The sequence below is a fragment of the Achroia grisella genome, unplaced genomic scaffold (assembly GCF_030625045.1).
Source record: "Achroia grisella isolate CSIRO2021 unplaced genomic scaffold, CSIRO_AGI_Agris_v1 utg402, whole genome shotgun sequence".
Taxonomy (NCBI): Eukaryota; Metazoa; Arthropoda; class Insecta; order Lepidoptera; family Pyralidae; genus Achroia; species Achroia grisella.
Window position 1 is genome coordinate 6,668,799 of NW_026712841.1, and position 25,330 is coordinate 6,694,128.

At 31.7% G+C, this 25,330-nt stretch overlaps 1 protein-coding gene across 1 annotated transcript in view; it reads left to right on the top strand.

The window, feature by feature from the left end:
• The first annotated feature begins 1,090 nt into the window (after positions 1 to 1,090).
• The window catches only part of LOC131844446 (D(4) dopamine receptor), a 50,182-nt gene continuing 25,942 nt past the window's right edge, over positions 1,091 to 25,330 (top strand). The window contains exons 1-3 of the mRNA XM_059193339.1: positions 1,091 to 1,430; positions 16,036 to 16,138; positions 16,560 to 16,689. Of these exons, the coding sequence (XP_059049322.1) occupies positions 1,091 to 1,430; positions 16,036 to 16,138; positions 16,560 to 16,689 (573 nt within the window). The remainder of the gene's footprint in view (positions 1,431 to 16,035; positions 16,139 to 16,559; positions 16,690 to 25,330) is intronic.

Here is a 25,330-nt window from a genome sequence, read left to right on the forward strand (position 1 = left end):
ACGTTAAGATTAGGTTAACAATACAAATAAAGTATATTAAACATGAAACTTTAAAAAAAACTCATCGAAATCGTCTGTCAATACCATCTACTTCACTTGTTTTATATTTGAAACGAAACTATATTTTGAACTCAATCCCTTTACGACAGCAAATATATTTCATTGCTACACACTGTCAACAAACTAGTTATTGAAATTAATAGATAGAATTTAAACTATTGAAATTCAATTATATTCTATAATGATAATATATTAATAAACTTTTGAAATGTGTGTAAATTTGACTCTAATATTAGAACAAGCATTTATTTGATGTAACCGACTCAATTATAAAGTTTTCAATAGTAATTTCAATAACTGAATATCTCTAATTAATAAAATATTAATATCTGTCTATTAATATCTCGAATACCATATAGGGATTTATATTGAATGGTTTAATTAATTAATTAAACACATTAGTAATGCGGACTGAAATATTCATGATCTCTCATCACATCTCAATTGTGTTTAGATTATCTTAAGACTGAAGTGGGCGTAATCAGGTAATCGTGGGTAAACGGTTAAAGACATACAGTATGAAAATGATAATAATAATTTAAAGAAAGGTGTTATTATGCCTTTATAGTTATAACGAAACAGCCTAGATGGAACTATTGGTGTATATTCATCTCTGCCACAAAACTCCATAAACAACAAAAAAAATTTATATTAATAATAATATTACAATTAATATAAAAAAATATAGTCAAGCTAAGCAAAGCTGATATGGGTACTAGGCAACTAATACAAATACTTAGATTTTTTTGTAAACATATACATAAGTATACATAGTATATGATCATACTAATGAATACTAATGTTTGTGTCGTGCGAAAAATCGAACCCGCGACAATTGGAAGTAAATCGATGCGCACATATTTAATTAATATATTTTTGTTTCAGATGTGTCATCGTAATGACGGCAGGATATTGAATTAGAACACAAAAAATGGACGTGCCCACTATGATGTGCCATATTTACGAGATAAGATGAATTCGACTATAACAAAAATGAACTTGAAGGCGGTGAGATTGCACGCAACTAACAATGCATGAATTAGAATTCTTCCATCTTTTCGACAATGTTAATACTGAACTTAACATTTGGGACGTCCCAGACAACTATTCGGATTATAATACCACGGGATTTAACAGCACTTACAATGTAACTGGGAATTTTAATGAGGGCTTCGTCAATAATTGGTGGGCATTGGTGGCGTTGGTGCTTGTGGTATGTACTGCAGCTGGGAATGTGCTCGTCTGCCTTGCTATATACTTGGAAAGACGACTGCAGAATGTTACTAACTACTTCTTGATGTCACTGGCTATAACAGACCTTCTCGTTGCTATATTGGTGATGCCGCTGGGAATCCTGACATTGCTACGAGGTGAGTTGTTTTTACAAATTGCAATTTTAACCGTAGCCGTAAGCTCTTTTGTCCCTTATACTATATGTAGTATAGGGGACAAAAAAGCTTACGGCTCACTTGATAGTAAGTAATTACCGCTGCCCATGAGCATACAGCAATACCGGGAAATTGAAAGAGCATTGCAGTCCTTTAAGAAGCAAGAAACTCTTTTCTGGAAGTTTTTAATATGTATCGGTTCGGATATACATTGCTGGAAGGTGATTCTACATTCGTGCGTTGCGAACAGTTTTTTTAACTCACGGTAGAGGACCGCCATTTATCCAGATAGTTAGGATGGTATTTTAGATATTAATCCCAATAATGCTTAGAACACCCTCCGTAATATATGAGGTAGAAAATGCACAGAAATGCAACGTCTCGCAGCAAAGCTAATGGGTCGAGTCTGTCACAAAGACGTTTATTAACAATGATTCAGGCTGCTCGGTTCTAAATGCAGTTAAATGGAAGTAATTGGTGTTGTACAAAATAACATTAATAATAGTGAGTCATTATAAATTTATTCAAGTAGACTTAGCAACATTGGCTGCATGCTTACCTCCATTTTACCTAAAGTAATAAAGATATTTATTGAAATCAGATGGCATAATAACATATTCTATTTTGTTATTTGATAAAATAAAACTGTTTTGTCCTCACCCGAAGCAAAATAACTTTGTGTCTTGTTTGACAAATTACTTTTGAGTTGTTTTAATTAGTTTACGTAACGAAGAGTTAAACTTGGGAGGTAAATACCTTTTAGACAGTTCGGCAACGTGAGGACATATATATTCATGTGGTTCTATATAATTATGGGCAATAAATTAACTTGCGAAAGGCAGTCGAAACAAATTTTAATAAAATTTAAAAAAATTATTAAAATTTAAACTTATATGTAATTTAAAAAAAAAGTTAGTTTGTGACCATGGTTAGTGAAAACTAGTGGAAACGCTGGGAGAGGTAAATACTTCTATTTATAAAATTATTCGTGTTAGAACCCGGTTAACAATATAAATAATGTGTATTAAACACGAAAGTTTGAAAATAACTATAATATGTATACAACATTCTTTTGTATATAGCAGCATATTTTTTTAATGGATACTTATATATAAAACTATTTCTTGCCAGTATTTTTTCAACCAAAAATGTTGTTGGAACTGCACAGTGGTTTTAAATAATAGGTGACTTTGAGAAGTTTGTCATTTACGTGCATTTCACTTTAATGTTCATTTAGAGCGAAATGGTCACAAAATAAATACAAATGTCACTCAGAATCGCTCACTGGTAACTAATGATAATAATAATGTTTATTTTGGCATCAATAACCCATTTGTTAGTATTTTTTTCTAATCTAATGTTAGTAAAGTTCTTACCTATCTAGTAGGTACTACAGTTGCAGTCGTTACAAATTGTTAGACCTCTGTCTAACAAGTACACTGACACAATCTTGTATTAAAGGAAAATCTATATTTTTCATCAATGTGTTCAGAATGTTGTTAGAGCTACAACGCATTCTGATGAGATGCAGTTTTTTTTCTAATCATGGTATAAAAGTCATCTGTTCGTGCAAGAGCGAATATTCCAGAAGCACTACAGAAACGTGGCTAATGTTAGTAATTCGTGAATTATTTGGAGGGTGTAGCTGTAGCCTGAAGACTATAGCACTCTCGGACATGTACTTGTACAGATATGTGGGTGACTACCATTGCCCGAAGACTCCCATTACCCGTTCCCCTAATAACTAAACTGACATGAATTAGTAATTACATATATACATAAACAGCACCACGGACATTATCCTGTAACACTCGTGATATCACACACTCGTTGCTGACTGCTCCGATCGATCCCCTGTCTAATTCAAACGGGGATCTAAATTACGACCAAAACCGAAATTACGACCGAGGTTTGTACCCCTAGCGGCGCCCTCAGACTAAAGTCGTATCCGTTAGGAGGGAGTTGGCCTTCAGCTGCTCCATAAGTCCTTCCACGGGTTGGAGTGCCATCTGCACTCGCCCCCTATTATCAGATGGATGGTAAAGGCCAGCTGCGGCCAACAGCATTAGAGTAGTCCGAAAAAAAGTCCAGAGGAATTAATTGAATGTGGTAAATTTTTACAATATTACTTATTGTTATAATATTAGTGTAAGGCTGGGGTCGAACCTGCGACCATCATGAGATGAGTCAGGTAATATAGTTCAACTGAAATACCATCAATATTGACAAAAAGTAAACAACATTTGCCAATCCAAATCGTATTAGTACATAATATCGTATAGATAGATAGTTATTTTGAGAATAAAATATCTAAGTTGGATAAATAAATTTTACAATATATTTTTCTTTTTCATACAACGTCAAAGGATTCCATAACAAAGGCTTATGTAATTTCATTTAACGGTCTCTCTGCTGGGATGTAGTATGTCAGTCTAAATATTTTTAAATCCACAGAGAATACGTAATTCTTTATAATAAAATATTATACCTTCAAAGCTATATAATGAGAAAAGAAGTCGACAGAAGTATTGTTCATTGTAGATATGATGGTAAATGCAACACGAACTATCATACAATCACACACATTTCAGTATACTAATCTCAACCTTTGTGGTCTAGCGGTTCAGCACACCGCTTTACTTCCGATGGTCGAGGGTTCAATTTCTTGTACGGTGCAAACAATTGTATTCATGAATATGATTGTTTGTATCAGTCCGTCTCGTTGTTTTCTATATATATATTATGTATGTATTTACAAAAAAAATATTTAAGTATTTATATTTATGTTGTCTAGTATCCATAACACAAGATCTGCTTACCGTGGGTCTAGAGGTCGCTGTGTTAATTGTACAGGTTCACTTATTATTATTATACATTTATTTATTTATTAAATCTAGACTGTATAAATACAAAAATAAATGTACCTACGGACATATTTCAATCCAAAATTACTCAGGTCTAAGACTCAGCTTGGTCTCTGCTGGATAGATCTGCCATTATTATAATATTCGTTATGGATATCAACGGAATTCATTACGCATTTTTTTTTATTCATCTAGACTGAACTTACGACCTTTGAGTTTATAAGTAGAATTGTAAACAACAAGACCATGACGGCGACAAATTTCTTTAAATGAAATATTACAACCTGTATATATATGTACAGAGGATCCATTAACGTGAGTATGACTACGTTAATGGATTTTCTAAGTAACGATATAGCCTTAAGAGAAATGTGGAATCATTTTTAAGCGACCTAAATTCAACTATATTATTTCGTGCGATAATAAAACTTATGTAAATCAACTTAAGCTCCCTTATTCATAAACATAACATTCGAATAATAAACCAGAGGTAGACTTTGTACAAAGTGATCGTAACTCAGTATCACCTATCTCTGCTGCTAAACAGTCCGCTTTGTAAGCTGTGTCCCGATGTGTAATGATTTATTTTATAATAAAATAATATTCAATAAATATATTATCAATTTCGATTTTTATAGTGCGCCACCTACCTAACCTACTCAAAGCTTCGGGGTCTCAGATTGCCTGTAAGAGTTTGCTTTAAGCGACAAGCCCGCCAATTGTTTAGCGTATTAAATATATTATTAATCGAATCAAAGATTTCATCTTTTTTAATTCTGTTGTAAAGCGAGTCTACTTCAATTATTCCATTCATACGGAGATCCTCGTTCCAATACGAGATTTTACCTAGATCATTTTTCTCCAGCTACATGTTTGCACCGTGCGAGGATTCGAACCCGTGTCCATTGGCGGCAGTAAAGCGGTGTTCTACACCACCGAGGCCCTCACAATGGAGTTAATGTACGATATTTTATTTTTTCTTTTTCGTACGAGGCTATTTGTTTTTTAAATTCACAACCCTGCTGTACTGTTACGTTAACCATAACATTAACCTAACAAAGGCCTCTATTCCATCTGGTATTGAGTAATATCGTTACCGGTAGCTTTACCTGTCAGGTTCTACCATTGACTACAATTGGGGAGATAACGGACAAAGGAATCATGTACTCAATGGTAATAAACTCAACTGACAGTCCGCTTACTAATTGGTGCCCAGACGCTGAGACTTTGATCTACTATGTAACGGTTGTAATACTTTCAATCCTGTAGTACCGTATAATGGAGCTCCACAACTGTAATACTGAATAAGGCAGTAATTATAATAACAATACTTTTACTATCATTTTAATATTACCATATTCCGTTGGACAATTTGCACAATGCCATCTAGTCCCAAGCTGAGCTGGTGTTATGGGTATATTAACTGTAAACATGAGTACATTAATTTATTTATTTATTTATTTGAGCGACCAACAAGACTATGAGGTTACAATAATTATCACTTGCAAAATGTTCAGGTATATAGTTATGACTTAATTACTGGTTGCCACGGCATCCGTAAATGTTTACAGAATTTTATATATGTATACATATTTATCTTTTTAATTTTGTTTCAATATGTGTTCTTGAATGGTTGACTTGAATTTGGAGAAATCCGAAAACACGTCAATATCTGAACTCTTCGCTACAATATTATAGTTATTTTCTAGTCTATTAATAGTAGAGAAGTGTCCCAAATTGCTTCTGAATTGCTTTTTTGCAAATAAAGAACACTTTTTACTGCGAGGTAATTTATAGGGCGCGTTTATAGTATATAGTTATTTGTTCTAGTAATGCAGGGCAATCAAGGACACCATTTATAATTTTATGGAAGAATGCACCGTCAAGCAACTGTCTCCTGTCTCGAGACTCGTTAGTTTGAAATATTTCAAACGTTTATTAAATGATTATACACATATTTTAGTATTAGAGTATTTAATTGAATTAGTGCTAATCGGTGGTTTGTATTCACACACTTAAACTTAAATTGTAAGTAAGAATAAATTATTTAAAAGAGCAACACACAAGTTTCTTGCTTGTTCTTCTTGTGATGAGACAGCATTCCGAATGATCGGTAGATTAAAAAAAAATATGACTATTCAAAAGTGCTTCAATGTAAGTTTATTTGAATAAATGATTTTCTATTCTATTCTATTCTATTCTATTCTATTCTATTCTATTCTATTCTATTCATATATATGTAAAAAAAATTTGACACTCAATTTCTATTGTAAAAATATTTACATTCATTTGTACATTTATATATTTATATGACACTGCCTATTGACAAAATAAAGAGAGAAAAATTAAACCTTCAAGAATAATGCTAATTCCTTCTTCAAAGGCCGGCAACACGCTTGCAATTTCCCTTGTGCTCCGGGTACTCACGAGCGGCGGTAATCACTTACCACCAGGTGAGCCGCAAGCTTGTTTATCCCCATTGCTCTAAAAAAAAGACAACTGATATAAATACTTAGATATATTTTTTGTAAATACGTACATAATATATATAGAAAATACCCAGACCGATAAAATCAATCATACCGATAAATGAAAATGTTTGTACCGTACGACGAATCGAACCCGCAACTGTCTGTGTGATAAGAAATAAATGAATATTAAAAAAAAAACTGTCGGAAGAAAAGTGGTGTGACCATAGAGAAACTATCAACAATCAATATTATGGTGAACGCAATGCTTAAAATGTTTATATTTCACTATATATATTTAAACCAATGTGATAGAGGAAAAATCTATAAGGTATAATTATAATTCTAGAGAACCTTTTTTTATTTTGATATCCTTATCAATATTTCGGGAAATGTACATAATCATTACATAGTATGAAACAAAGTCGCTGTCGCTGTCGACTTTATCTACGTCACATTTTCGCCGTTTATCCAATATTTTATCGTAGACTGACTTTATAACATATAGTTTATTATAGTCCTCCTCAATCAATGGGCTATCCAATAGTAGTAGACATTAAAGGAAGCAAGTCCAAAGGGTCTTCTTTTCTTGTGTACATAAACGACTTACCAATACAAAAAGGGTTAAAATTTGTTCAGAAGTACCGGCGATTATTCTGAACATTTAAATTCACAAATTTCAGCTGTTTATAATATTATAGATGTGGGCACTAGTTCACTCAATATCCAATCTAAGATGTCATTATTATTTATCTATAAGTATGTGTAGACAAAGACATCACGTAGGTTCGAATTCTGTTTAAAGTGCTATATAACAAATAAATAACCCTGTACAATTAACACGGCGCCATCTAGTCTCATGGTAAGCAGAGCTTGTATTATGGGGACTAAACCACTGATATGAATACTTAGATATTTTTTTTGTAAATACATACATAATATAGATAGAAAACACTCAGACAATCAATACAAACAATCGTACTCATGAATACAAATGTTTGCACCGTGCGAGGAATCGAACCCGCGACCATCGGAAGTAAAGCGGTGTGTTAAACCGCTAGACCACCGAGGCCGTCAATGCCGTGTATGGAACAATATAGCCAACCATTAGATATGTATTGTTCAAACATTTTGCGCTCAGTTGGCCCTACACCCTATAGAATACCATCTATCAATGACAAGCTCCTTTTATGCTAAATTGTGAATCGACGTGGTGTGATATTAAGTTATACATGTAAGCTATGTACACATATGATGGATTACCGATTGAGAAATTAGTCGCAGATTTCTTTATACACCTTACAAGTCAATAACTTATGAACTCTCCTGTATTTGGACTCATGAAGTGTTTAAATATGGATTAAATTAGGCTATATGTGAACTTACATTTAAAAACATATCACACAGTCTGTGAAAGTTCTCTGTACCGTTTTCAGGTGAAACCTTAACATTTCTTACATAAACAGACAATCAGATAATTTTCGTTTGTCTCTTTATGTATTACGGTTTCACTTAAAAACTGAAAACTGTACAGAGTATAACAATTTTTCGCCTCTTCTCGATTGTATTACTTTATTATACGTAAAGAAAAGGAATAAACAAGACAAATAAAACTATACCGTATATACTTAAATATATAATACTATTTCAAACAGCGTAGATATTCTAACTGGCTATAAAGGATTGCCAATTGAATACTCTTGTCTACAATGGGGTGTCCAACTTTAAATAAAATAAATATGTCCGCTCTATCACTATCCACAAGTACTCTTGTGGAAAGGGATACAGTGGACACATCGTTCACAAGGAGATGGACGACGTATCGGTGGTATAAGTAAATTTGGAACAAACAACATAATAACTAGTGAATATTGAATTGCGATTGGGTTTGATGGTTCGCACATAACAAACATTTGTACAGAATAGAATAGAATATCCTTTATTTTTTAAGAACTCTTGAATAGTCATAGATTGTTTGGTTTAATCGTTTTTTTAATCTACCGCTATTTTGGAAAACAGTCTTATCACAAAAAGAACGAGCAAGAACTCGTGTGTTGCCTTAGTAGTTGTAACATTGTCGCCAAGATAGAATCTGATAATGTAATTCCAGGATAATTTAAGGAAATTATCAAATATTATAGGTAGATATAATCAAATATTATACACGATACCTGTCTATAGTTTGAGTTTTCTAGTTAAGTTATTCAGGTATATGCGTCTTGGAATTATTATACGTCGATGTATATATCGTTAACGTCAGATTTTTCGTGGAATCTGTTAAATATTTCAGTGCGGAAATACTGCTGACAATACAAGTATGTCCTACATAATACGAAAAGGAAGGTCTCTTTAGTCTACAAAGCAACTCGATGCATACTATTTCCAGTAACTCCGTTCTGGTGGAACGTAAAAGAATAGATTTAAATTGTACCGGTATTCTTGCTTTGTTTGTCGGAAGTAGTTCAGGATAATATTTCTTTTTTAAAGATCTCAAAGCGTCGTATCTTAGTGTTTTACTATCTAGAGTTATAACTGTTAAAGTTGTAGGATTGTTTATGGACGACACCAGTCCACCTATATTGTGTAAATTTAAGTTTTGACTAACATATCATATAGAAAACGTTGATAGTAAGTCAAAACCATATATCTAGTAATCAGCCCAACGTATATATGTTTATCACACACATAAAAAGACTAAGAAAGCGGTTAAATAAATTTATTTCCTCATAAAATTTGTTTACATATACTGTCATATACAACTGTCTTAAAAGTTTTAAAAATTGTTTTCCATATTTGACTATTAATCGGTATTCCTTACTAATATTATAAATGCTAAAGTAACTCTGTCTCTCTGTCTGTCTATCTCGCTTTCACGCCGAAACCACTGAACCGATTTAAATGAAATTTGGTATACAGATACACTAGACTCTGACAAAGGACCTAGGCTACTTTTTAATGCAAAACAAGTTTTGCAAGGGGTTGAAAGGTCGAACGAAGTCGCCGGCGCAGCGAGTTTCTTATAATCTTCTTAATAAGTAAAGGAACTGATTATTATCACTTTATAGATTGAGCTAATATCCAAGTTCACAATCTATATAATTTAAAAACAGTCATTGTACTGTAATTAAGTATTTAAATCTAAAAATAACTGTTTTCTGTTTTCGTAACGCTACTTTTTCAGAATGTTGTTATTTAGAAATGATAGAAAGTTGAAGGTCGCATCAATGTTTCATGGGTAACATTAAGTTATTTATGTAAATTGTCTCCAGTCTAATCACGTTCTGTTGCGTGCCGTCTATACCAATCGATTGACGAAATTAAACGCGTCCTTGATTCTTGTTTACTTTTTATTATAACTATTTAATTGTATTATTCTAAAGAAAATTTAAAATACATTAAATGTATTTATAAACCTACTTCTCTTAAACGGATGGAACCTATTTGGACGAAATTTTATGTTTACATTTAAAGATGTGTCTGAAACGTTTAAAAACTCAATTGAACCCAGAACGACGTCTGCTGAATCCGATAGTACATTATATTTATGTCGTATATCAGTCAAAGGCCTCTTTTGTGTACTGTAGTATTAACAATTATTAAACAATTAACAATTTAATGTTGTGCAATATTTTATTTATATTATAAATAAATAATACTTAATGGATACCTACCTGATTATTAAATATTATGATAAAATTACATTTTTATTTTTTTAATAGAATAAAAACCTAGTTAATAAAGTATTTTAACACACAATATGTTTTTGATGTAAATCTGATCTTTACTATCTACTTCTGATGGAAATCTTACTTCTTACTAATCTTATAAACGCGAAATAGATGGATACTGAGATGGATGTTTGTTACTTTTTCACCTAAAACTACTGAACAGTTTTTGAAAAATTTTACAAATATATATCCTATATATATCGTACAGAATAACACATAGGCTATAAATTTAATGCTGGTGTAACCAAGACCACAGTCATTTAACAAAAAGGATCTACGTAGCTGAATTTTGGTGGCAAAATTTATATCAATCTCAAATTGTAATCAATTAACTCACCGGTGCTGGTAAATATAGTTAACATACATAATTAATCTTTAAACCGACGAAGGCCCGCATCCTGCCGTAATGGATTCTATATAATATAATATAATGGTACAGCAAAATTAGGTCAAGACGACAAAGTACCTTCATATTTCACTATCGCAACCAGGATAGGGTTACCATGCGTCTGTATTTATTATGATAAATCCGGACTCATCATAATAAACACAGACGCATGGTGACCCTATCCTTATCCAAAGAAAATCTGGATTTTCTTTACCATCTATACAAATATTACCTCACTTAACGGCTTTTTTAATTTGTCCATTAATCTACTTAAATACAGTTTTTATTAATACAAATATTACAATTTTTTTAAGTAGTTTTAATGTATTAGCGAAAAGTTCTTTTAAAAAGTGAAAGAATTTCTCAAATTAATTAAGGTTAGTGTTGGCTTTCCTCATAAGAAAATCGACTCTTTCTCTAAGCACTTTTTATTTTATATAAAAAGAGAGATGTTCTAATGATTTATTTATTGATTTTATAACACATACGAGTATATGCACATATAACTATAGTTTAACGAATCAACACACCATATAAAATGTTCATATAAATTTTAATGAATTAGTTTTATCTAGCTCTAATCTGTGTTTCGATAGGAGGGTGAGACATGTCAGTAAAATTACGGAGGCATAATAAAACGAAACTCTATTCCTTCTAAATGGCAACACTTGACGCGTACCACGTACGTCACATCATGTCATGATATTCGTCATGATATTCATGTATATAGGTGATGTTTGCCACTTACCGTCAGTTACTATTCCGATAATGTACAAAAATAATACTCAAATTACCATGAAGACCAGTATTACCCAACAAAAACTAGACCGAACTCCGAAACATGCTTATGTTTGAAACATATCTGGCCGCCAATTTAGCTAAGGTTATAGCTCCACTTTATCCCGCACCATTCACAGCTGGATTTATCGTTCATTTATATTAATATTAAAGGCGTAGTGTTAGTATAATGTGTGAGAAATTTTCTTCCTTATTACATTTGTTGTTAATGCTAATATTTATTAGTAGTTAACTTAACACCTTGAACGTAGCAGTAAAGTTAGCGAGGTAACAGTAAACTTGTTTAGAAAATGTCCTTTTACTTAGTATTTTATTTAACAATAACTTACTTGAGACTAGAATATTCTTTTTTATTTAATAAGTAGTATATAGATACTGTTTCCTCTTCCGTCCGAGTCGCGATTGTGTGTAGTCGTGTCCACTATATTTTATTTCCATAAAAATATTAAATTTAAATAGAATTCTTTTAAATATCAGTTGCGCTTTTGTCCAATAAGCCAGTATAACAAGACCTCTATTATCCTGCTATTTAATAGAAGTTACGGTTCAAGATAGTTTGGATATCTCTGAACGCTTAGTGTGACCCAAGAAGCTTTGAACACAAGACAATTTTAGTAATTATTAAAAATGCCAAAAACAATCCGATCGCCTCCTAACCGTGATCAAAAGACTACGATGTCGGATACAGATCTTACTAAAATTGACCATGACAACATATCACTCAAAGAACAAAACGGCGAAGAGGATCTCCTGCAAATAAAGAACATTCCGAAGATATAAAAAATATGATGTCTAGCTGGCAGGAAAAACAAAATCGGATTTTAAATAAATTAGTATCTGATGTTGCCGAAATTAAACTCCAAAATTCACAAATACAAGAATCAAACAAGGAAATTGAAAAAGCACTGGAATTTATTAGTTGCAAATACGAAGATATGAGGGAAAAAATGGAAAAATTTGAATCTGAACGTAAAACCCATATGGCTCAGATAGCCTACTTGGATACAAGGGTTGAAGACTTGCAAAGGGTTATTAAAAAATCCTCCATAGAAATTAGAAATCTACCGAAAGAGAAGAAATTAGACAACAAAAAAGAGATGTGCAATATAGTACAATCTACTTGCAAACTCCTGAACGTAACCGTTGCAGAAAGTGACATAAAGGATGTAATTTTATTAAAGGGCAAAGGTAACAATAACACAATAGTTACGGAGTTTACAAGAAACATCCTAAAGGACGATATTGTTAGAAATGCTCGAATATATAACAGACAAAATCCTAATAAAAGACTAAGTTCTGGTGATATTGGTCTAGCCGGAGAATCAAAGCCAATTTACGTATCTGAAGCGCTTACCAATAGGAGTCGCACACTATTTTCTCTGGCTCGTGATGTAGCAAAATCGGAACAGTACAAATTCTGCTGGACAAGAAATGGAAAGGTATATATTAGGAAAACACAAGAATCGTCACACATTGAAATAAAGGATGAACTTCAACTAAGCAGTATCAAGAATGTCATATGACTAGTCTCTGTAGGCAACGAGGGGAACTATAAATGGTTAGAAATACTTCATTTTATTTTTATATATAACGTAAAACCTACATTACAAAATACATTATATAATGTTTCATATATTTTTATATACACATACACCGAAAAGTACTATACAACTACTCTATTTACATACATTCAAGTATCTGCTATGGGAAGCCTACTGTTAGTTTTGTTAAAGTCCGTAAAAATTCTTTATAAAATTCGATTTCTTAAATAATAATAAAATAAATTCCAACATAGATAAAATATCAACAGGCATGTCATATTTATGCGATCCTGAAACCTGTAAAACAATAATAAAGTCAAAACAGGATTATGATTATAATATTAAAGTCTTGACTCAAAATATAAAAATATATTTAAAAAATAAAATTTAAGATTAAGCGTACATTAAGATATAAAGAGATAAAATTAAAACTATATTATTTTAGTTTGTTAACTAACGTTATTATATTGTTTATGTTCATGGTTATTGTGGTCGCGCTGAGTCACTTGTAAACCTGTTTACGAGCTGCGAATGGATTGATGCCAATGCAATTCATTCATATTTTGTACAAGTTGAAATGTAAATCTACCCACGCAATTGCAACATTTTAATTTTTACCTATTTGTCGCTGGAAGAAGGTAGTATCTATGATACAGGCTCGGCCTAGTATAGTTGCTACTGGTAAATTATATGTATGATGCGTATTTAACAAAAATGTAATAGTTTATAAGGAGAATAACTGTAACTACTTAAATTGGTGTCAATAAAATATATTATTATTATTATTGTTTCATTTAAATTAAAAAAATTTTTTTTTCGAATTTTTTTAAAAACTAAGGTAACTTAGTTTTTAAAAAAACCACCAAAGACTACGAAACATAGTATTATATATCATTGTAAATTGTTTAGCATTTAATAGTATCCTAAAACTCGCTATTAGAGTTTTAAGGTGTAAATGATGATAAATAATAACATTTTAAAAATTTTAATTAAAGTCCATATCATTGTTATTCTCCATTGTATTCTAATGGGGATTGTATTTACTACATTTTGAGCCGAGGTTCGAACCCAAGACTAGTCGTATCCTTTAGATAGAAGATATATCAGATGCTCTTTAAATCCCTCTCCAGAATTGAAATGCCTTCTGCAATTGCCCCTATTTTCGTCCGACGAAACTGTAAAGGTCAGGCTACGGCCAACAGCATTAGAATAGTTGTAAAAAATAGGCATTGCAAATTAATCTATATGATGTATTACGGTAGGCATATAAAATTAAAAATAGAAATAGTAAAAAAATGTACGAGTCAAGTGAATTTGATTTGTGGGTAGAGGTTTACATTTAAATCTCTCTCAGGGGTATGTTTACCCCTTTACACCCGGGATAATATTACAAGCAACATGGAAGTTTTAGTAAACATCGGTTGGTCACTCACTAATGATGGATGTTTTGGGGTAGGTATCGTTTACTTTGGGCGCGCAGTTATCACCAGGCGTTAAAAGCTCGTTACTTATAACCATTGGTTTATATTACGCCTTATAACGATGCTAATAAAGAATTTGTGGTTTTTAATTAGTCTTTATGAGATGAAATATGATTGGATATAAAATTAATTAGTATTCAATTTTAATTTCATCATTTGATTTAATTGTATATTGTTTCTGTTAAATTGGCTTTGCATCGTAGAAAGTTACAAAATAAAAAAAATTAAACATAGAAGTATTATATCATGGAATAATAAGATAAACAAAAGCAATTATCTATTTACACAGATTGTAAATCATCAAAATTAAAGTCTGAACTAATTTTAAAAGGTTTAAAATTAATCAAATTCAGTACTAACACAGATATCGTAACATTTTTACTACGTAAGTTTAAATTGAACACGCTAAATATATGTATATCTGAATTCATGATATACCCCTTTTAGAAGTTGATAAAAAAAAATCTCAATCAAATTCCGTTATTACGTCAAAATAAATGGCTATTTCAGATATGGTAGATAATAAAAAGGGGGTACAAAATGGAACGAGAGCTACTATCGCGGGCGACAATAAGAGGTTCCAAGTTGCGACCATTAAGTGTGAAGATATAAAATGTTGCTGAAAGGAATTTCCGGCGATTTTCCCATAAGCTCGACCGGGGAGAATTTTATAAAGCGTCTTTTTTATGCTTCTATTAGTTGTGTCACTGAAATTCGCTACTGTTAAATTGCAATTTATTTCACAACTGAAATGACGAAGAACATAAGCGGCTACTAGGAAGTACTAAACAGAGACTATAAACACTATGCATACTAAAAATTCACTGTGCTCTATAGATTTTAGTAAATATTTCAATATCTCTTCAAGCCTTGTCATTATTAAGAATAATGTTATGGTACCCATTAATACCCATACCCATTAATTTTACTGCTATATTTTAATCTGGTAAGGCTAATCGTAAGCAGAGCTTGTGTTATGGATACTTGACAACTGACATAAATGCTTAAGACTTTTTTGTAAACATAATATATATAGAAAACACCCAGATAGATACAAATAATCAAACTCTTGAATACAAATGTTTGCACCGTGCGAGGAATCGAACCCGCGACTAACGGAAGTAAAGCGGTGTGCTAAACCACTAGACCACTGAGGCCGTCTCCTATACTACATTAATACATTGAATCGTATTCCACACTATGAATAATCAAATTAAAAGTTAATAAATTACAACATTAGTCTATGCCTCTCTCTGGTATAATAATTCTTGTAGTATCATACAACTTCTCCTTATAACAACAATTTCTCCTTGTTACAGGTTATTTTCCGCTGCCCGCCGTGTATTGCTTAACTTGGATTTGCCTCGACGTGCTCCTATGTACAGCCTCTATCATGCACCTTTGTACCATTAGCGTTGACAGGTAATATTTATTATCGTATGATATTACACTTTTATAAACTAGCTATGGACCGAGACTTTTTCTACATCGTTTGGGAAAATTTAAACTATCGCCGTCCACGTGATATCAAATTTCATTAACTTTTGTTCGATCATTAGTATATCCCATGGCTACATGAGGGATTTTCTCCAAGTAAAAAGTATGAAATATTCATGAAATATAACATCATCATCATAGTCCATGAAATATTAGAAGAGCCAGCTTCAGATGCAGCTAAGTTATTGTTCTGGATAGTATCGAATTAATTTAAGTCGATTGTTCTCTTTTTGTTTTTTATTATAGGTAGGTGGAATTATCACAAGATCACATTACATTAGTGTATAATGATCTTAACAAATAAAAATAATAACTAAAATGAAGCAATGGAAATTATTTTTTGCAGATATCTCTCATTGCGTTATCCAATGCGGTTTGGAAGAAATAAGACGAGAAAAAGAGTAACTGTGAAAATAGCTTTCGTCTGGATCCTGTCCACAGCAATGAGTCTTCCATTGAGTCTTATGTATTCAAAGGTACGTACAGATATGATGATGATGCTGTAATCCCGGCCGATTTCGGTCACGTTGACTGTCTTCAACTCTTCTCTTTTGCCGTTGATTAATATATATATATCATAAATCGTATGTGACTTATGTAGCCAATTTTGTTTGTGAAAATCCTCGCACAGATATATAAGAAATACGGACGAAATAAGTAAGGACGTATACCACGCCTAATAATTATCATATAGAAACTGAACTGATTACATCAATATACAAATTAGAAATTTCACATTATGAATATATTGTGAATTTTTCATACCACATTGCTGACGTGACCGCGTAGGTTGCATAAACAAAAGATGAATAGACTAAATATCGTTTTATATTTTCCTCTTTGCATCTTGGGAACAGTTATTCAGTTTTATGAACCTCGGTGGTCTAGTGGTTTAGCACATCTTTTTACTTCCAATAGCACTCTGTGAATAGTCCAGGGATATTACTATATTACTATGAATACTACTACTTACTGTCTGCTGAGTAGTTCTCAAGGGATGATAATGGTATGGTGGACTCACCTGCGCTAACGGTATACGCTGGCGGGGCACCAGTGGAGGATGATAAGATGAGTATGAGGTCAGGTCAGTTAGCCCATCGTGGTAAATTTACTAAAAGTTTATCACGATGGTTTCCTGGAAGAACCGCGTGGAGGTCAACCTGACATGGTACATTGCTAGCAATGGAGATATTAATCCACATTACTAACAATTCCTTTCCCCTCTGCTTAGTAGTAGGAGTTAGTAGTCTGCCCTTTACAATCCTGTATAAGACCTACAAACGACGTTAAAATGAGAGGCAATAGCAGCGATGGTGGGGGTAAAATCGTACCAGTGAGCAAATTATATGAAATTGCGATTAGGAAGTTATCTTGGTCGTACCACGACCACTGTTCTGATATGACCCATTTAGCGACGTGTGTACGCTGTTTTATTCATCTTCACCACAGCCTCGGTGGTCTAGTGGAGTAGCATACCGCTTTACTATTCGATGGTCGCGGGTTCGATTCCTCGCACGGTGCAAATATTTGTATTCCTGAGTATGATTGTTTGTATTGGTCTGGGTCTATGTATCATATGTATTTATTTACAAAAAAAATATCCATGTAAGTATTTATCTTGTTGTCTAATACCCTTAACACGAGCTCTGCTTAACTTGGGACTAGATGGCATTGTGTAAATATTATTATAATTACTTTACATTACTTGCCATATGTGCATTTTGCACATATGGCAAGTATTGTATATAATGAATATGCATGGTCACTCTGATGCTCAGAATTCCCAGCGCCTCAGACAACCCTTACTGGTATAACATTTATAAAGATATATTTATTTATATTATAAACCTATTCCTTCTAAATGAACAAAAAGTAAACAACAAAGGTACTGTTGCGAACACGATACAAAAACATTGGATAATTTTGTTCAGCACGGAGAAACAACTCACCCATATCCAAATATAGGACCTTTACGTAACGATCTGTTTAAAATTAGACCCAATCGCTTCCCGCTTATTGTCTCGCGGTACACAATTGATTGATTTATACCACGCCAATGGTTGTTTGTTTTCATATAATTCCACAGATATAGATAGAAGTTACCTGCTGTATCGTCTGCACAAACTGTGATCCCATATTTCACCCGTTTAGATTATTTAATGGAATAAAAGATAGCATATGTCCGTCTTTGTTGATATAAACTATTTTAATATGATATAATATATTTCTTTATTTTTTTATTCACGCATTTCGACTACAACGATTATTTAAAAGAGCACCATACAAGTTTCTTCCTGTGATACGAGAATTTTATATATAAGATATTGCATTTAATATTTTTATTAGTATATTCAATGTTTCATTTTACTAATTTAATTATACATCATTACAAATACCTTAATATGGCTGACAAATCAACAGATGAAGTAAATATTATTGAACTAAGTCCTTTTTTAACTTATTTGTTACAATTTTTTAATGATCTATTTGAAATACACTATAGAAATTGAAAACAAATAATTATTTTTACTGAAAGTGATATATAATGTTCCAATGATCTATTTGAAATCACAATATAGAAACTCAAAAGAACTAAGTACTGTTGCTGAAAGTGATGTATATCTTATATATAAAATTCTCGCAAACGGCTTGATCGATTTTTATGAAATTTTATATACCTATTCATTAGGTCTGAGAATCGGCTATTTTTCATACCCCTAAGTGGTAATACACATTAATACACTTAGGGGATATCCACCCCTAAATATATATTTTTTATTTTTTCGACAATATTTTATTATTATTTAGGATTGAAAAATACATATAACCCTAAATTTTCACCCTTCTAGCATGAACCCCAATTTTTATAACAATTTTTAATTTATATGGCAAGATAACGTTTGCCCCGTAAATGTTAGTCTGTTAGTATATGTATCGATATAGTTACGAGTAAGAACCCTTAAGAGACGAATAAATGTGTTACTATAATATTTGCATTTAGTAAGTGCTGATGTGATGTTTGCGACGATAAAATGTTATTTATCTTTTATATATGATCTATTGGAACGGATAGGATTGGATCTATTGATACTTGGATATCGGATTAACTATTTGGATATCGCTTCATGAAAATAATAAATTAATTAATAATTATATTATGTTATTTAAAAATATATAATAATAAATACATCGTTACGACGATTATCCTAAAATACCATTATGGTCATGGTGAACATAATGTTAAGTATTTTTTGGCTGATAATGGAACTTGCACCCGCCAGCTTTAACAAAATACGTTGGACACTAGCATATGATAATATAAGGCAAATTTACCTCATTAATTACGATAGCGTAGAGGTCGTGCTGACATGGTAGGTAGAATGCTAGAATGCTAGCAATAGGATCACTAGTTACGTTAGAGATAAACTCTTCCACCCCGAAGCCTGTATTGCAATCTAACATAGCAAGAGATGGGCCTTCACGAGTGAATTTTTGGTTTGATATCGACGTTTTATTAGCTGGAGAATTGGTCAGTCAGAAATATAAATTATCACAGTTTTTATAATGTCGATCCGGATTGGAACTCTCGACCTTATTTAAATACAGTTGATGAAGTAGCGGGTAACCGCTGGTGTCACATAATTCATTTATTATTTTAATATTGTACAATTTAAATCAAACGACGCTAATGCATCGAAATGCAGTAAAGGAAATTGAATTATTCGTTACGTAATTTAAAGTTCATATTTGCATAAAACATAAACAACATTGTCAGTACAACAACGCAGATCACTGTATTTGCCAGAGCACTGTCCACTACGCATAAATTTCGCTGATATCAATCGGCAATGCGCACGTATTTTAAATATAAATTTATTTAAGTTTTTATGCATAATTCAATTATGTTTTTATACATTTAAAATAGTTTACGGAAAGGCTACTTCTGTCTGACATATTTCAGCTTTTAGTAACTTGCTTTGTAAGACATGTTACGGTTCAAGGATTGACCAAGATTGACCTATATTTACAATATATCTTGAATTTCATCTTAAATCCTAAGGTATTTTTACCTAAAACACTAGCACATAAATACATAAACAGACCTTTTTGGCCTTGTTACGAGGAAGGATGTAAGGATTTTATTATTATACTATTCTTTACTTTTTATTGACTATAATAGGTAACAATTTACTTGTACTTTCTTTATTTTTCGTTTACTGTACTATTCTTTATTTAGGTAATACAATTTTTACTAAATTCTATACTTTAAGCCTCCTTTTAAGCATAAAAATACCTGTGACAGGAGGCCAAATTAGTAAGTTTGAAAAATGTATATGAAAATACTAGCTGTGCCCGTTGTTTCACCTGCCTGAAATAGCCTATGTGTTAAACTGGTACTAAGCTATATTACTGTTTCATCAGTAGTAATTGCATAAACTAGTAACAAACAACCATCAATCTATATCTATCTATCCACTCATAAATTTTCGCGTTTTACTAAGATAGATATTCAGATTATTTCTCTTCTACATACGAATATTGGAACGAATTATAAGATATTTATGCACGAAAATTTTAGTGCCTCTCGCAAAGGGTTGTATGAATAAAACCCGCTAGATGAAAGACTCCCGCGGGGATTGTTGTGCTACCATTAACCCTCAATTTTCAACCGACTTTATAAAACATGAATTTATTCCATGCGTGTGTAGTTTTGGTGGTTTGTGAGTGTCTATGTTATAATATATAATAATAACAATCTCAGGACAATTCACACAGCGCCCTCTAGACCCAAGTTAAGCTAACTAAAGCTTGTGTTATGGATACTAGATAACTGATACAAATACATAGATATATTTTTTTATAAATACATACATATTATACATAGAAAACACCCAGACCGATACAAACAATCATACTCATGAATACAAATGTTTGTACCGTGCGAGGAATCGAACCCGCGACATTCGTATAGTAAAGCGGCATGCTATAACACTAGACCACCGAGGCCGTCTATCTATCATGTGTATATATATCCATACTAATATTTTAAATACGAAAGTGTGTACGTCTGTCTCTTTATCTTATTTGTTTGTTTTGTTTTCTTTAGTCCAAATATTGACCCGTATTTAAATATTATTAATAATATATACTATACAGAAAACATTCTAAATCTACCAACTATTCTTACGTGAAACATTAATACACAAACAGAAAAAGTGTCAGTTCTCTTTTTACGGTTACATTACATATAAATTTTATTAAATATTTTTTTTATTTATTGGCACAACTATTAATACAGGTATGGGCCCAATACAATAGTGAACCTTACTATGTACATTGTACGCGTGTTCAGTAATGTACTGCTAACTTGTTATTTTCATTATATATTTTGTAGTTATCTAAAGTATATTGTAGGAAGAATGTTCCAAGTATAATACCGTTATTAAGTATGTACATTTACGTGGATTAGCAATTTTATGGGTCATCCCAAAAGCATAAACAAGGCATAAAACAGAGTTACTTAAGCTCTATATAAATACGAAATATAGAATGAAAAAGTTGACATTGAATAATAAATTAATGAATTAATGAATTAATATTTTTTTTTAAATAATTTTTCAATAAATTTATAAGAATTTACTAAAACAATGTTTATATTTTTGTCATCTGCATGATTTTTGTTATTTCCATGAATTTTAAAATATAAGTGCACGTGTACTTTACATAAAATATATTTAATGTAGAAATGTAAAGCAATGACTGACAGAATTTTTGTCGGTTTATCTGTACGTTTGTACATACTCAGAAACGACTGAACCGTTTTGGATGTAGTTTTCACTAACTTATAGTGATAAACTTTACTTAAAATTATATTTTTATTTAAATCAGTTTACAAATAAGGAAGTTTAAAACTATTGCTATTCCGAATACCATAGCATATGTGGAATAAAGATGCAGTCACAACTAGCCTTAAAACTTAAATATATGTAATATAGTAGAATTTAGACATTTTTATGGCATGTGAAAACAATAGATGTTAACAATAAATTCTGTTCTTTTCTTCATTTAAAATAAAGCAATAAACTATATTTATTTTGATATTTATATCGTTAACCCCGGTTAACTTGACAAGAATAATTTTATGATATAATAATAGGTAATAGGGTCGGCAACGCGTATGTGACACCCCTGGTGTTTCAGGCGTCCATAGGCTACGGTAACCGTTTACCATCAGATGGGCCGTATGCTTGGTTGCCACCTAAGTGGTATAAAAAAAAAATAGGTCTCGACGTTTCGACTAGGTTACTGTAGCTAAATAATGTATATTATACACGAAAGAAAAAAATATAACTATATTGTTATTCTGATGTTAGTGAACATTTAACTTTTAAAAATATACTGTTTTATTATTTCATTTGCTATACTAGGAAACAATTGTTCCATAAACAACACCCTGAACAATATATTCATTCCGTCCAAGCCAAAATGTTCATGGCATAGATTGTATGGGTATTTATTAAAAAATATTTAAATATCGACCCGATAAATTGCGCCATGGCGCGTAACAATCAATGAATAATAATAATAATAATCTCAGTACAATTCACACAGTGCCATCTAGACCCAAGTTAAACTATCTAGCTTGTGTTATGGGTACTAGATAACTGATACAAATACATATATTTTTTTTCGAAAATACATACATATTATACATAGAAAACATCCAGACCGATACAAACAATCATACTCATGAATACAAATCTTTGTGCCGTGCGAGGAATCGAACCCGCGACCATCGGACGTAAAGCGGTGTGCTAGACCGCTAGACCACCGAGGTCGTCGGTTATGTTACACTTTTGCGAGATAAATACTTACAAGATGACTGATTGATCAACTGGTACTATCTATAATGATTGAAACCAATTGATACTGCCAGTTGTTATCATATCTTTCTTTCCTTGAGGTTTACTGATATTTTAATAGTTATTCTGCTATTCGGAGCGAAAATAAATTAAACATATTAAAATCAATCTAACCATTCTTGACTTATAATAGTGTAACTTGAGTTTGTTTGATATATATTTGTGTGTATATATATATTTGTCGTAAAATTGGTGAATTTTTCACAATAGACTAAGTAACCTGATTTCATTTGCATTCTCCATTAACATACAACTTACCGTCGGGTGGGCCGTCCTCTACTTGTTTGCCACATATACACTATTTAACTTCTATATATACTTATTACTTTTGTTTTAACACTAGAATCCTTTAACAATTATACTATATTTCAGGCAAATAAATTAGTTTCATTTCTATTAAATCTCATAAAAAATACTCTTTTTGTTGAATAAACGAATCCGTACAAAGAAGTAATAAATAGATAGTGGACTATATTTTATATAAAAAAATAACTTTACAAAAACCATACGATTTATTAGGAAAGAACATCTCGCACACACCTAGCACAAAGAAACACCAAAATCACTCTGTTTTTCTCAGCAACATCCCGACGTGTAATCTAATGCACACAAGTTAATGCCCACGTTTTCTAAGGTAGATTTATCAATAATAATTATATTCATTACGTAATTTCTTCTTTAAAATAATAAATGTTTATTTTTTTTCTAAACTTCAGTAACCACACGTTTTTATTGGTGGCCAGTATTATAGAACGCCCTATGCTCTAGTAAGCCAGCCGGTGACCCGCCTGCTTGTACTAAAAGAAAGACAGCACATAAAATACCATAATCAACAGAAATTATATGAGACTTTACACCATGAGTGTTGAAATGTGTTTCAGTATTGTATATATTTTTAATCTGTGATACTATTTTCATGTCCATAAACAATGTGGTTCACTCTCCATCAGATGGGCTGACAGCTTATTTGCCATTCCAATCACAGAGATTTCTCATGTGATATAGGCATCCATTAAGAAAAGGTTTTCGTTAACTCCCCTGAGGACTGGTAGAAATGGGTTCCGCGTAGAGGTAGAGTACATCTTGTGACGTAGATATCCTAGGGATCGACATGGTTAATATTATGATTAATTAAGATATTAAATATTAAATAGATATGTATATTTGTACGTACAGTAATCGTGAATTTAATATTGCAGATATTAATATTATAATTTTGAAAATGTTAATCACTATTAATATTTTTGCGTCTAAAAGGCTGACCCAATCTAAATTAAATTTGACATAAAGATATATTGTATCACAAAGAGAAATTTATGCTATCTTTTATTTCAAAAACTAATGTGGATGGCGGTAAAATAGGTTATGAAAGCTTGCGTGGACTAGCATGTGTGGTTGTTTTAAAATGCACGAACTGTGTGTAATTATTCAATAAATTTGTTTGACTGATTTATTTGGTATTCAGATTCGATAAAAAAAAAAATCAAAATTGGTAAACTAGTGTCTCATTTATTTTTTTAAGATTTTTTATAGCTGTCTATAGATAAGAACAAGACCCAGAGTTTACCAGATTTTAAAACTTGCCTTTAATATGTGTCAGCTTCATATAAAAGGTAAAGTCACGAATAGTACTGACATATATCACTGAAATATATAATATCGTCTATTTACTAATAAAGTCATAAAATTTTAATAGTTACTACGTATATACTACTCAGTCATATTCTTAAAAAGCATATTAAAAATAATTTACAATATTTAAATAAAGAAATGGAAACAATTTAAATAACATAAATAAATCCTAAACTAATTTAACTAAGGGTAATAGACACTGGCAGAAATATTTAAATACATAAATACTTAATATAGATAGAAAAAAAACTCATAAATACGAATATTAGAAATGTATAAGGGTGAAACTCGAATCATTGAAAAAAAAAGCCACCGAGGTTATTAATAAACTACTAAAGCTGTAGCCGCAACATTGTCAGCGTGTAATTTAACGTTATTTTTCTAAATTAAAAGTAGCCTAAGTTACTCCTTATTACATCATTTACTCCTTATACATTTTATTTTACAAAAGAGGGCCATTCGCTCCATTTATAGTATGGGTTCCAGGGAGTCTATACGAGAGTGCTTTAAGGAATCAAATATCTTCACCGTTGCTTCTCAATACATTTATGAAAATTTCTAT